This window comes from Sebastes umbrosus, chromosome 3 (assembly GCF_015220745.1).
Source record: "Sebastes umbrosus isolate fSebUmb1 chromosome 3, fSebUmb1.pri, whole genome shotgun sequence".
In the NCBI taxonomy this organism is placed as follows: Eukaryota; Metazoa; Chordata; class Actinopteri; order Perciformes; family Sebastidae; genus Sebastes; species Sebastes umbrosus.
In genome coordinates, this window is record NC_051271.1 from 33,726,033 (window position 1) to 33,739,054 (window position 13,022).

Consider the following 13,022-nt stretch of genomic DNA (forward strand, 5'->3'; position numbering starts at 1 on the left):
GACAAACCTGCTGACGTATTTGCCTTTTGCAGAGGTGTCAGCTTGTGAATCCCATTCATCCCCATTCACCCAGACACACACAGACAGATGCCCATCACAGCCAGAGCCGTTCCGAGCGCCTCTAGCTGTGACATCAGGTCCACGCGGTCAGTCCTTTCAGCGGTCACGGGTTTAGTCACACTGCGGCAATCTGCTACTTTTTGGTGGATTTTTGTTTTGAGTTGTTTTGCCTTTAAGAGAACCTTAAATCCCCCCCACTTTTTTAAAGTAAGTTCTGCCCACAAAGAAAAGCATGATTCAGGAAATATTCGGTATACATTTTTTTATCAAGATCTTCATCAGCATCAAAATCAACAATCTTTACACAGTATATCAATATGTCACAGAAAGACATCCACAAACCAAATATCTCTGGCTTCCTGACAGGAAGCATTCTTTCCCTGTGGTTGTCGAAAACGACACCACGTTTACAGAAAACGGTGTGATTCGGATGAATGGAATGACTAGTGGATTTATTACTTTTGCTTCTACCGCCAGCACCGTCTTCTCACAGTGTCCCGCTGTATTCTCGCTGCCTCTTTTCTTATTGCTGCGTGAACCCTGTCCACCTCCTCCCTCCCTTTCTCTCTCGCTCTTTCTAATCCTGTTTCGTAGAACAACCCCTCCCGTTCTTCTCCCTGTAATTTTCCTCTCCGTCTTTCCTTCTTCGCTGACGTCCCTGCATTTCCCTCTCTCTCCTCTCTCTCTTTGTTTTCCCTACCCTCCCCAGCTTCACAGTATATTGTCTTCTCCTCTCTGTCTCCCAGTGAACTCACTGTGCTCTGTCCTGTAGAAGCACTAGCCTTCTCTCCTAGATGAAGATGAAATTGGACCACAGATATCAAATATCACAAAAATACGTACCTATTTACATAACACTTTAAGTGGTTACAGTATTGTCATTACTGTGCACTGTTTCTAACAGTAATCTTAGTGGCAACCAAATAATTGGATGCACTAATAGCAATAGTAGTTATAACTAAGTCAAGGTGACAAAATTGACAACAGCATTCACAACTGCTATCAAATTGCACTGATATTAAGTGATGGACTCAGCCCTCGTTGCCCTGATTGCAGGGAATCATAACGTGACACCATACAGGTGAGACACAGAAAGCCATACCTGTAGAGTATTATAGATGTATGTGAAAAGTGTTAAGCCCTGTAGGTGGTAGATTCAGAATCTAACCGTCCCCCTATCTCCCTCGCTGTGCCTTGAGGATTTGGCTAACAGCAAAGCGGGCAAAGGGGGTGTAGAGTCTAACAGGTGTCCTCGCAGCCTTTAAAACAGGCTAGAAGGCGAAGGGATGTGGTGCTAAGAGTCACATTCAGCCGAATAGCAGGTGGAGGTTGAGGCAGAGGCTGGAAACAGTTAGGGCCAGTAGTGTGAGGAAAGAGGGTGAGGAGGACGAGGGAGAGGAGGAAGATGGAGGCATGTCGAACTCAGGCGGACACTCGAGCTCTACGCATCGCAGGGTGACACCAGAGTCCTCATTGCCGTAGTTTTCCCAGTACTCTTCTGCGTCGAGTTTGGGCAGCGCCAGCTCTTCCTCCCCCAGCTCGTACTTGACCACTGAGGTGGTTGTGGATGGGCCTTTACCGTACAAACCAGCTTTGACCGTCTCCGAGGATTTCTCAAACAGGCCTTTCGTGGACGATTGGGGCTTGTTCTTGTGGAACCACCAGCGGGTCTTGGTGCTGAAGGTGGTGGTGGTGGAGCCTGCGATGGAGCCGGGGTCGGGCAGGGGGCAGAGTGCGAAGTCCATCTCGCGAAGGAAGCGGAGGTCCTGGTTGCGGCGGGCGGAAGGGGAGGCGCAGATCACTTCGGACGAAGACACGCGGGCCTCGCGGAACCACTCCCACAGGCCGCGGGCCTCGCAGCCGCAGGACCAGGGGTTGGCGTTGAGGCGGAGGAACTCGATGCCCTGGGTGTCCCTCAGGGTCTGGCTGGGCAGCTCGGCCAGGGAGTTGTTGAAGAGGAAGAGCATCGTCAGGCGGCCGAGGTCGCGGAAGGCGCGGCGGTTCACCTGCCTGACGCGGTTGTCGTGGAGGAGGAGGCGGTCGAGGTTGACGAGGCCGCGGAACACGTTCTCCGAGAGGGTGCGGATGCGGTTGCCGTGCAGGAAAAGCTGGCTCAGGTTGATGAGGTCAGAGAAGATGTCGTCCTGCAGGAAGTGAAGATTATTCTCCTGAGGAAGTAGAAATAGAAGAAGGGAAGGGGTTAAGCATGAAAAGAAGAGACACACTGGGATTTGTAATATTTGTAACTGGACTATTTGTAATGCTGTGTGTATGTGTGGGAGGCTGCATGTGTTTGTGTATCTAACTGTGTGTCAGTTATCTACATGCATTGGTTTATATCTCTCCTACCTGCAGGTAGAGGAACTGCAGGCTGTAAAGCTTGTGGAAGAGGTCATGAGGCAGGGCAGTGAGTTTGCAGCGGTGCATATGGAGGCTCTGGAGTTTCTCTAGGCCGCGGAAGGCTCCCCCCTCCAGCCTGTGGAGGTTGTGGTTGTCCCCCAAGTCCAACTCCTCCAAGTCCCTCAGTTCACTGAAGGCCCCTGCCTCAATCCACGTGATGTTGTTAGAGAACAGCCACAGGACCTGATGATTCAAAGAGAAACACACAAATTGAAAAGGTGATTATTCTCCTCATTCTCCTTATTCAACTTAACATTTCCAAAACGTGCAGAAAATAAAACTTTTTCTAAGACACAGCAGTTTCACATTCGTTTCCTTACCTGAGTCCCGAAGCCAAAAGAGCCAACTCTGAGCTCCGTGATGCGGTTGTTCTGGAGGAATACACGCTGCGACTCATAGGGCACTCCGACCGGCACGGTGGTGAAGTTCTGCGCCTGGCAGCTCACAGTCATGGGCGTCGGGTAGCACACGCACAAGTGCGGGCACGCCGAAGCCGGACTTGGCTTGCCGAGGACCAGCCACACCACTAACCAGAGGGAGAGACCGCCTGGAGGAGAGGAAGGAAGAGAGAGAGAGATGGAGGTGAGCTGGAGCTGACATCATCCTTTATTCTACATCACAACCAGCATGCTGAGTCTAAACCGTTATTGCACTGGTATTTTAGTTGGAGTTACATCTAGATTTTCTACACTTTACAGCTGCATGTGTCTACAGTAAGTTAAGTTTACGCATCGGCACACTTGCACCGACCATTACGCACAGCATGATCACAAAAGTGTCAAAATACAGCAGCTCTTTCTAAGAATTAATCCAAAGTTCCCATCATATTCCACTTCACATTCTGCAGTTTGACTACTCTAAGTCATAAAATAATAATATTTTTTCTTTTGGAATTTCTATCATCCATCCAATCATGTATCCATATTTGATGTGTGTAATATCTTTAAAAAGAGCCTCAATCTTTCTTGGATTAAAAACGTAGAAATTGTTTCACAAGAAATGATCACAAAAGTGTCAAAATACAGCAGCTCTTTCTTAGTATTAATCCAAAATGCTGGTCATACTCCACTTTACATTCTGCAGTTTGACTACTCTAAGTCATAAAGTAAGTCGTTTTGTCCTTTGGAATTTCTATCATCTATCCAATCATGTATCCATATTTGATGTTAATATGTTTTTTAAAAAAGAGCCTCAATCTTTCTTAGATTAAAAAAACATAGAAATTGTTGCACAAGTTATGAAAAGCAGCATAACAGTATAGCTTCGTTGTATCCATGAATTTCTATCATCCATCCAATCATGTATCCATATTTGATGTGTTTACTATCTTTAAAAAGAGTCTCAATCTTTCTTAGATTAAAAACATAGAAATTGTTGCACAAGTTGTGAATGAAAAGCAGCATAACAGTAGCTTCTGTTGTGTCCATGTATCCAAAAAAATCCAAAGGAAAGACAGAGATAAACTTACTTTTGCAGTTGCGCATGATGGAGCATCGTCGGCTCCGAGAAATCGAAGAGGTGTCCATCCTGAACCAAAAGCCCAAAAGCGAGTTAGCCTAGATAGGTTGTTAAATTAAAGCCTGCTATCTCCGCTGATGCGCTGGTTCCCGAGTCGGATCGGAGCGACTGAGAGTGTGCCGGTTGATGGCTACCAGTGTCCCATTTATACTCCAGCATGCCGTTATTGCCTACGGCAGTGGGCACCGAGGAATCTCCTACGTCACCGATCCGGGGGTCATGAATGAATGAGGGCGGCAAGAAGAAACGGAAAGAGGAGGGGCCGTTACCGTAGGGGATTCTCTCTTGGAGAGCTCGAACGCGCGTAAAAGACTGGTTGGAGACGTGCGCTCAGAGGAGGAGAGGAGGAGACTTTCTCGACGCACATAGAAAGAAAGAAGGGAGGGGAGGGTGAAAGTAGAAACGGTGAAGGGAGGGTGGAAGGCATGGTGCCCGGTAATGATGACTGGGCTCTGTGGAGGAGCGGTGAACGGGTAGGAGAGAGGAGAGGAGCGCACAGCTCGCTTCCTGGCTGGCTCTCTCAGAGACCGTTATGGGCTGCTTCCGGCGCACAGACAGAGAGATAGATACAGAACATGGGCTTAGATGGTTTCTGCCTTAGGAAAAGGAGGATGCCCCTGAATTATGATTCATTCAACCACAAGAGAGAACTCGGTGCCAGAGAAGAGTCACTCAAAGCAATTGAGTGATTGAGTAGTATTTTGTTGTGTGGAGGTTAAATGCTCCAGTCATGCTGTTGGTGGTACAATTATAGCTTTTGAGGTAATGTCTTTGATGATGGAGATAGAAGTGGCTAAACGATGCAAGAGTGGTTAGATAGAAGGTTGCTCTTTTTTACTATTTAAGGACATTTGAATCACTTTAAAGGTCCCATATTGTAAAAAGTGAGATTTTCAGGCCTTTTATATTATAAAGCAGGTTTAAGTGCTAAATAAATACTGTTAAACTATCAAAACACTCAATATACGGAAAAATACAAACAGCCCGTATTCAGAAATTGTGCGTTTGAAACAAGCCGTTAGGATTTCTGTCCATTTGTGATGTCACAAACATACAATATTTAGACCATTACGCGGTTTTAAACATAAACATTCTAAATGTGTCCCAGTTTATTTCCTGTTGCAGTGTATGTGAATGACATCAGCTGACAGGAAGTAAACATGGACCCAAGCTGTTGCCTAGCAACGCAATTCCGTTGCAATTCCGTTGAAATGCACTAAAACGAAGCGTTTCAGACAGAGGGTGAATACAGGTATATTCAGGCAGACAGTATGAGGAAAATAAAGTGTTTTTTGAACATTACAGCATGTAAACATGCTCTAATAGAAACAGAAAATACAAGTATGAACCTGAAAATGAGCACGATATGGGACCTTTAAACTAGGGCTGTCGATCGATTAAAACATTTAATCGCGATTAATCTAAAATTATTCACACGTGTATGTTCAAAATGTACCTTAAAGACAGAAGGGTGTGGGCTAATATGCTTGCTTCATGCAAATGTAGGTATATATTTATTATCGGAAATCAATTAACAACACAAAACAATGACAAATATTGTCCAGAAACCCTCACAGGTACTGCATTTAGCATAAAAAATATGCTCAAATCATAATATGGCAAACTGCAGCCCAACAGGCAACAACAGCTGTCAGTGTGTCAGTGTGCTGACTTGACTATGACTTGCCCCAAACTGCATGTGATTATCATAAAGCGGGCATGTCTGTAAAGGGGAGACTCGTGGGTACCCATAGAACCCATTTTCATTCACATATCTTGAGGTCAGATGTCAAGGGACCCCTTTAAATATGGCCATAACAGTTTTTCCTTGCCAAAAGTTAGCATAAATCTGGATTCCTTTTCTAGTTTCATTTGATGATACCTGTATCTTCACTCTGGCTTTAAAACTGAGCCCACTATAACCTCGAAATCGCAAGTTGCCTTAGTGCGTTAAAGAAATTAGTGCATTAAAACAAATTTGGGTTAACACGTTATTATCGCATTAGCTTTGACAGCCCCACGTTAAACAAAATCTGTTGTAAGTAAATGGAAATGCAGTCATATTTATCCGCTTTCATTGCACAAGTTCAAATCTTGTTAATTAGGTTTATAAATGGGGGGGGGGGGGGAAAGGGGATGGTAATTAAGCCAGAAACCAGAGAGACAGCAAACACAACAGATGCACGCCACTTCAAGTCTGTGTTGCTGCGCCTCAAGCTGTCATTGCTCCTGTTAAACCACCAGCCGTAAGACAGCAGGATAGCATCAATTGTGATAATGATAAAGTGTGATGAATAAAATTTGCCTTTTCATTGATCGAATTTAATTCAAAGATGCACTTTACTACTGTAATGGACTGAGTGAAGCCCCTGTAATTGCGATGTAAAGCAATACAACAACCCTGTAATGTTAAAGGTTTTATATACCAGTGGTTCCCAAAGTGGAGTCTGGGAATCCCCAGGGGTCCTTGAAGCAGTTCCAGGGGATCCCCAGCAAAAAGGGGACTCATTTATTGTCACTATAATTCCACCAATAAGTAACACAGTGACAAAATGTATGACTATTTTGGTTATGGGTTTCATACAGTTTCTGTAATAAAACATCTAAAATAGGGTTGTCAAAGTTAAGACGATAATAACTCACTAATGCAAATTTGTTTGGGAACCAATGCTATATACGATATCCAGAGCATTAATATAGCAGCAAACTACTATGTGCTATGTAAAGATATAGAGGACTAACGTCTACCTGAGCAGAGAATGAAATCAGGTAAACATCTCTGTCAGCACTGTTGCCATCGTTAGCACCGTTAGCTGAGAGCCGCCAGCTCAGCCATTGCCATGTTGAGAGCTGTGTGGAGGCAATAGATACTTTTAATTGTGTTGACTATTAGAATATTAGAAACACTTAAGTCCAATACAAGGACACTATAAAGCCTCAAGTTGAATCAATAGGACTATTGTATTGTATTGCATTACATTGTAGGTGTTTCTATCTTTCTGGTCACTGTGTACATCTCTATTTTAAGGGCTGTCAAAGTTAACACGAAAATAACATGTTAACGCCAATTCGTTTTAACGCCACTAATATGCTAAATGCAGTACCTGTGAGGGTTTCTGGACAATATTTGTCACTGTTCTGTGTTGGTAATTGATTTCCAATAATAAATATATACATACATTTGCATAGAGCAAGCATATTTGTCCACTCCCATGTTGATAAGAGTATTAAATACTTGACAAATCTCGCTTTAAGGTACATTTTGAACAGATAAAAAAAGGTGTGATTAATTTGCGATTAATCAGGATTAACTATTTTAATCGATTGACAGCCCTAATATATTGTTCTATCATCCATGTAGTCAGTATTGCTCTACACAAACACCAAAAAAACACATTTTTTTTGCCATTTTGTGCAATTTTGAAACTTCATAAGAAGCCACACCCAGAGATTAGAACCTAGCAATACAAAGGACCAACACATTATGAGGTACCGCAGCTTCAGTACACTGATGGAAACGTATGGAGTACGCTCTGAGACATAATTAGTTAGTCTTTCAAGGCGTTCACAACATCAGCTTTTAAGGTCTCTCTGAAATAGCATTCAGTGTTTTGCCCTTGTTTGCTTTCCTGTATTCTTCTGCTTAATGTATGACTCACTCTAACCAATCATTGATTAGTTTGGTCTTGTAGGCTCTGTAAGAGTCCTTTATGTGAAGAGCTATAGAAATAGCTGTGTGTAATAACTTCTCTAGCATAGTCTCTTAAGAGCATTTTGCTAGTGTAACATTAGACAGGCAACCCAGGAAAATAGGAGAGTCGACCTTGGTGAATTTTTTTTTGTATGTTTGACATTGAAAATAAATGTTGTTTGCTGCTCAGACCGAGAGTCATGAGGAGGCAGACAACAGAAGCGCTCCCATTCATAGTACTGTAACGCACAGGCGGCTCAACAGATGAGTATACCAGGGAAGAAATAGTCACGTGGAAGGGTGTGTGCATGGCCGCGCACATGCACACACACACACACACACAACGCGTATGCACATGCTTCATTCTGCACTCAGCCAACTGAGCCACAGGCATCACAAACAAATGACTAATTGAGGGGATCCATTACACGGTGTGTGTTGTTGTTCACTCACACCTCCTGCTTTGTCCTTATCTGGATTTGTGGATGAGTTTTAGTGCCCACTGGCCATCCGGGACCAACACCTCACAGGCCTCCCCTTCACACACACCCACAGCGCCAGCTGTGTGTGTTAGTGTGTGTGTGTGACAGTGTTTGCATGCCTGCCTGCTGTGGCACAACTTTGTCTAAATGCCACCACGGAGTGTCAGTCAATCAGTGTTGTGCCAATCACCCACACAGCATGGCTTTGCGGTACTGTGTAGGCACCGTCTCCTCAATGAGTGTGATGATCGCTACGTCGAGTTTGTGTAATCCCCCACGCAGAAACAAAACCGAGGCTTCCCCGGGCCCGCAGCGCCCACTCCGGCAACATCTGCCAGCCTGTCTCTCTGTCCATCTGCAACGTCTGTCTGTCTTTATCCATCTCTGTCTCCATCCTGCTGCACCTCGCTCTACTCACTCCCCGCCCCGGCTTTGCTCCGCTGTTAGTTAACAACTGAGGAGTGCGTCACTGCACCGACCGGCACGCCGTGTTTGTTATCTTTCTCTGTGTGGTGTGAGACACCCTGAGATAAACTGATTGCACTTTCAAATCAGCAGCTCCAAATTAGCCTCCGGGATTCACTGCTCCAGGTGTGGCTGTGCAATTCTGCCCCTGCGTGACGTCAACGGAGTCAGCACCGATAGCAGGTCGGTGAGGATGTTAGTAACTGGGATGGGATGCTGCAAGAGAGGTGTGTCTGTTGCCAAGGTAACAACACACATCCCTCTGTTCTCTGGCCCGTGATGAAGTTATTAAATATCTTCCTGTTATTGAACTGCAGCCCCCTTTTGCACAATTCACATTGGCTTTAAAACTTCTCTTTATTAACATCCTGGAGCGGTTTAATAAGGCCACTCAGTGAGGGAGGACGGCTTTTTACATGGTTCATCTCATTAATGAACACAACTTGTACACTCGGTGTGTTTGCGTCCCATTGGGCATCATTAATGAGGAGGTACAAGAAAGGAGAAGAACACAAGTGGTTACAACAGACAGGGTGATGTGCATGCAGGAAAAGACTGATACTTGACAGACACACTGTGAAATAAACAGCACAAGACAGCGTAGTGTCACGCACACTGAGACAAAGAAAACCAGCACATGTACTTCTGGAAGGTGACTCAATGTGTCATATTGTTTTGCGGGAAACTATCTAACACATTTCTCATTGGCACGGCCCGTCTATCTCTCTCACACACGCATTCACAGAGGCAGCGGCGTCTTTCAGTCAGTTCAGTTGTCACCGACAAAAGACGCTCGTGCCATTCTTCAGCATCTTGCTCACCTCCCCTCTCCTACATCACATCTCTCTTTGTTTTCCAGCGCTCCCTCCCTTCTTTTGCCAGTGTCTTTCATTCGTTCCGTCCCTTGGCGTCACCACTTCCGCTCAACCATATACTGCTGCTTTCTTTCCACACACTAGCTGGCACGCAGTCTGCAGCACAATGGTGACAGGAGTGAGATGTAATTAGTTTTTTCTCATCTAATAAGGCAACAAGTTATTGAGTTTCTAAAAAGCCATTTTAGGGAGGACGTCATCGCTTTTTGTGCTATTTGTTTCATCATTTCACTCAAATTGTATGTAAAGTTTAACATGTTGGGTTTAACACAGATTTTTCTTCATTCTAAAAGAGAAACTTTATTAAATTAAAATACATTTTACTACGAAGAGTACTGTGCAGGGCTGCAGGTCTCATGGGCCTCGGCAGACACCCCTGTTCTTCTCACTTTGTGTGCATTGCTGCATCTGCTGTCTTTAAAGGCACCGGAATAGGAAGCTTAGTCTACTCAGTATGAGGAGCACTACTTGGTCTGGAAAAAGTGTTTACTGTCTGCTGTGGCTCTGGAGGGAGATGATGTCATCAGGGGTTAATCGGAAAGTAGAGTCATGGCAGCTCAATTATATTCTGCATTTATATATGCCAGAACCCTCTGTGGATTTCATGTGCTTAATCAAATTACAACTAAATAATTGACACTGACACTGTTGTTTATATGATTATACTCATAAAAATACATATTGGTTCCCTGCAGAGGTAAAGGGGAGACTCGTGGGTACCCATAGAACCCATTTTCATTCACATATCTTGAGGTCAAAGGTCAAGGGACCCCTTTGAAAATGGCCATTACAGTTTTTCTTCGCCAAAATGTAGCGTAAGTTTGGAGCGTAATTTAGCCTCCTTTGCTAGCTAGTATGATATAGTTGATACCAATGGATTCCTTAGGTTTTTTAGTTTCATGTGATGTCAGTATCGTCACTCTAGCTTTAAAAACAGAGCCCGCTACAACCTAAAAATTGCAAGATGCGTTAATGCGTTAAAGAAATTAGTGGCATTAAAACAAATTTGTGTTAACGCGTTATTATTGTTATTAACTTTGACAGTCCTACACGGAATACATCCAAAATTCATAGATGTTAGCTGTTAAAACTAAACTAAACTGTCGCCACAAACAGAGCTTTATTAAAATGGAATTAGAGTCGAAAATTCTGTTTACAATCATGAAAAGCAAGCAGGCTAAGAAACTATGACGTGTTCCGTCTATCTGTCTGTCTGTGGATCTCCTCCCTTCCGTTTCAGTACTATGGACAGCGCCACGCCTACACTAGCCCCCACCCAATTCAGCCATACTCTCTTCACATTCTCTCAGCACAAAACGCCCACTTGCTTAGCTATGTGGCTGACAGTAGCCTAATCATATGCCAAAATATTTGGCCACCAAAACGCATTGAAACCACTTGCCAGCATACAGAGCATCGATTGGCTGGCTTTCTTTGGTCAATGCAACTTCCTGTCCTCCTCTGTCATCGCCGGCAGAACAATTGTATAACACTCAGCCATATGTGTTTGCATGTGTTCAGATCAATACTGTCCACTCTCCCTCCTCCTCCATCCCTCTCTCCCTTCCTCCCTCCCTCACTCTCTCGCTGTTCAGTCCTCTCACAACTAATGTGTTCAGCGTCCTCTCGCAGCTCTTGCAAATGTGAAAGCTTTTTCCCCACACTCTTTCTCTCTCTATCAATGTATGTATCTCTCTCACACTTTACAAGGTGCATCATTCATAACTGAATTTGACCTTAAAACATGGAGAAATAAAAGTAATATCCGCGCACACCTATATACAGACGGGTACATAGCACAATAAATTCTTTATTTATTTTTTTTAAAAAAAATATTTCTTCTTTTAAATAATTGTTATATTTTAATTTATTCGTTTTATTAATTTTTTGTTTATAATTATGTAATTTTTGTTATTAAAGGGGAACTACACACATACATGCACTTTTTGTTAACAAAGGTCCCAACCATTGAAAACCTGGATTTGCAGTATATTGCCTGTTAAGGAATGAATGACTCCAAATGTTTAACATTTATTTGTGCAATTTTTTGTTCACAGAGCCCGAGAGTCCATTTTATTTATTGTTTTGGTTGTGTGGTTTTATTTGATTTATGTTTTATTTATTTAGGATATTTTGATATTTTTTCACATTCCAATTCCATTGTCTTAATATTCATAAGAACTAATAGTTCATTGCTCTTTGAAAGGGTGTACTTGCATTGTTATGCTATTATATTATCATGTACGTGTTACCCTTTAATTTCCTATGCATATCCTGAATATCAATGTAAATTTGCTCACAAAAAATGGCCACGTTTTGGTGTAACAACCCTCATTGGGCGCTTAATCCTACAAGTGACAAGCCCATAAACATTACATAGGCATGTAGGAAAGCTTCCCAGCATGCACTGTGGCAAAGGAATTACGTTGATTTGCTTGTTTTCCGTCATTGTCATTGGTGTTGCTGTGTTCTACATTTTTTTCACCGTTTCCACAACTACATTATATGGTTAAAAATAGTTGTAACGAGTTGCATGCACGATCGGTGGCATGACCCTGATTGTGTGGATGTGTATGTTGCAGTGCTGATGATGTGCCTGTTGCTACATAACTGTAGCAATCACATGTTGTCACCATGAACCTGGTTTGATTTCAGCCAGGGACCTTTGTTGCATGTTGTATCTGTCTTTCTCTCTGTCCCCTATATCGCCACAGTCACATGTCCATTTAAGGCAAACGCTAAAAAAATCTTTAGAAAATTAAATTCAAGATCGTATCTGTTTTTCCTGTAGGAAATACATTCAACACGATTGCCAGGAAACACACAAGGCATTTCAGTGAGTAACACTGAACGAGAACATCATTTTGTCTGTTTACAAGAACTCTCCACGGGGCGCCTGTTCTCCATTAAGTTGGGCAGCCACTGTGTGTCTTTATTGATCTTGAAGATGGAAACGAAGATTAAACTATAGCACAGCAGTCTCAGTCAAGAACTGTTTTAGCTACAACATTTAAATTTAACTGGCATTTAACTCAAACTGCACAGACAACAATCAATCTGGTAGAATATATATATAGAATATATATACATATAAATATATACATATAAGATAGAACACAACTGGTTCATGAGTGATCGAAGGGGGCGTGGCTAATGTGTGGGGGGGGGATCTGGTTAACCTGCTAAGAACACACATAACCTAAGGAGCAGGACGAGACAGGACACATACCTGTCCACTTCCATGTTGATAAGAGTATTAAATACTTGACAAATCTCCCTTTAATGTACATTTAGAAAAGAAAAATGTTAGATTAATCGATTGACAGCCCTAATGTATATATATATACATATATATACGTATGTATATATATATAAATGATCTCCAGTTACAAATACAGTATTAACCTAAAAAAAAATAATTAAATGAGTGAATCAAACCTTTACCATCTTTCAAGGTACAGTATACCATTACATTTTAATTAAACATGAACCATTATCTCCATATTTTACAGTAGGTACTGATTAAATGGT

At 42.8% G+C, this 13,022-nt stretch overlaps 1 protein-coding gene across 1 annotated transcript; it reads right to left on the minus strand.

Moving 5' to 3' along the window:
- Window positions 1-307: 307 nt before the first annotated feature.
- On the minus strand, window positions 308-4,207 carry rtn4rl2a (reticulon 4 receptor-like 2 a). Its single transcript, XM_037763465.1, has 4 exons — window positions 3,929-4,207; window positions 2,781-3,007; window positions 2,410-2,643; window positions 308-2,228 (listed from the first exon to the last, which is right to left on the minus strand). Exons 1-4 carry the CDS (start codon window positions 3,984-3,986, stop codon window positions 1,368-1,370), a joined length of 1,380 nt encoding a protein of 459 aa, XP_037619393.1. The 5' UTR covers window positions 3,987-4,207; the 3' UTR covers window positions 308-1,367.
- Between the last annotated feature and the right edge of the window lie 8,815 nt (window positions 4,208-13,022).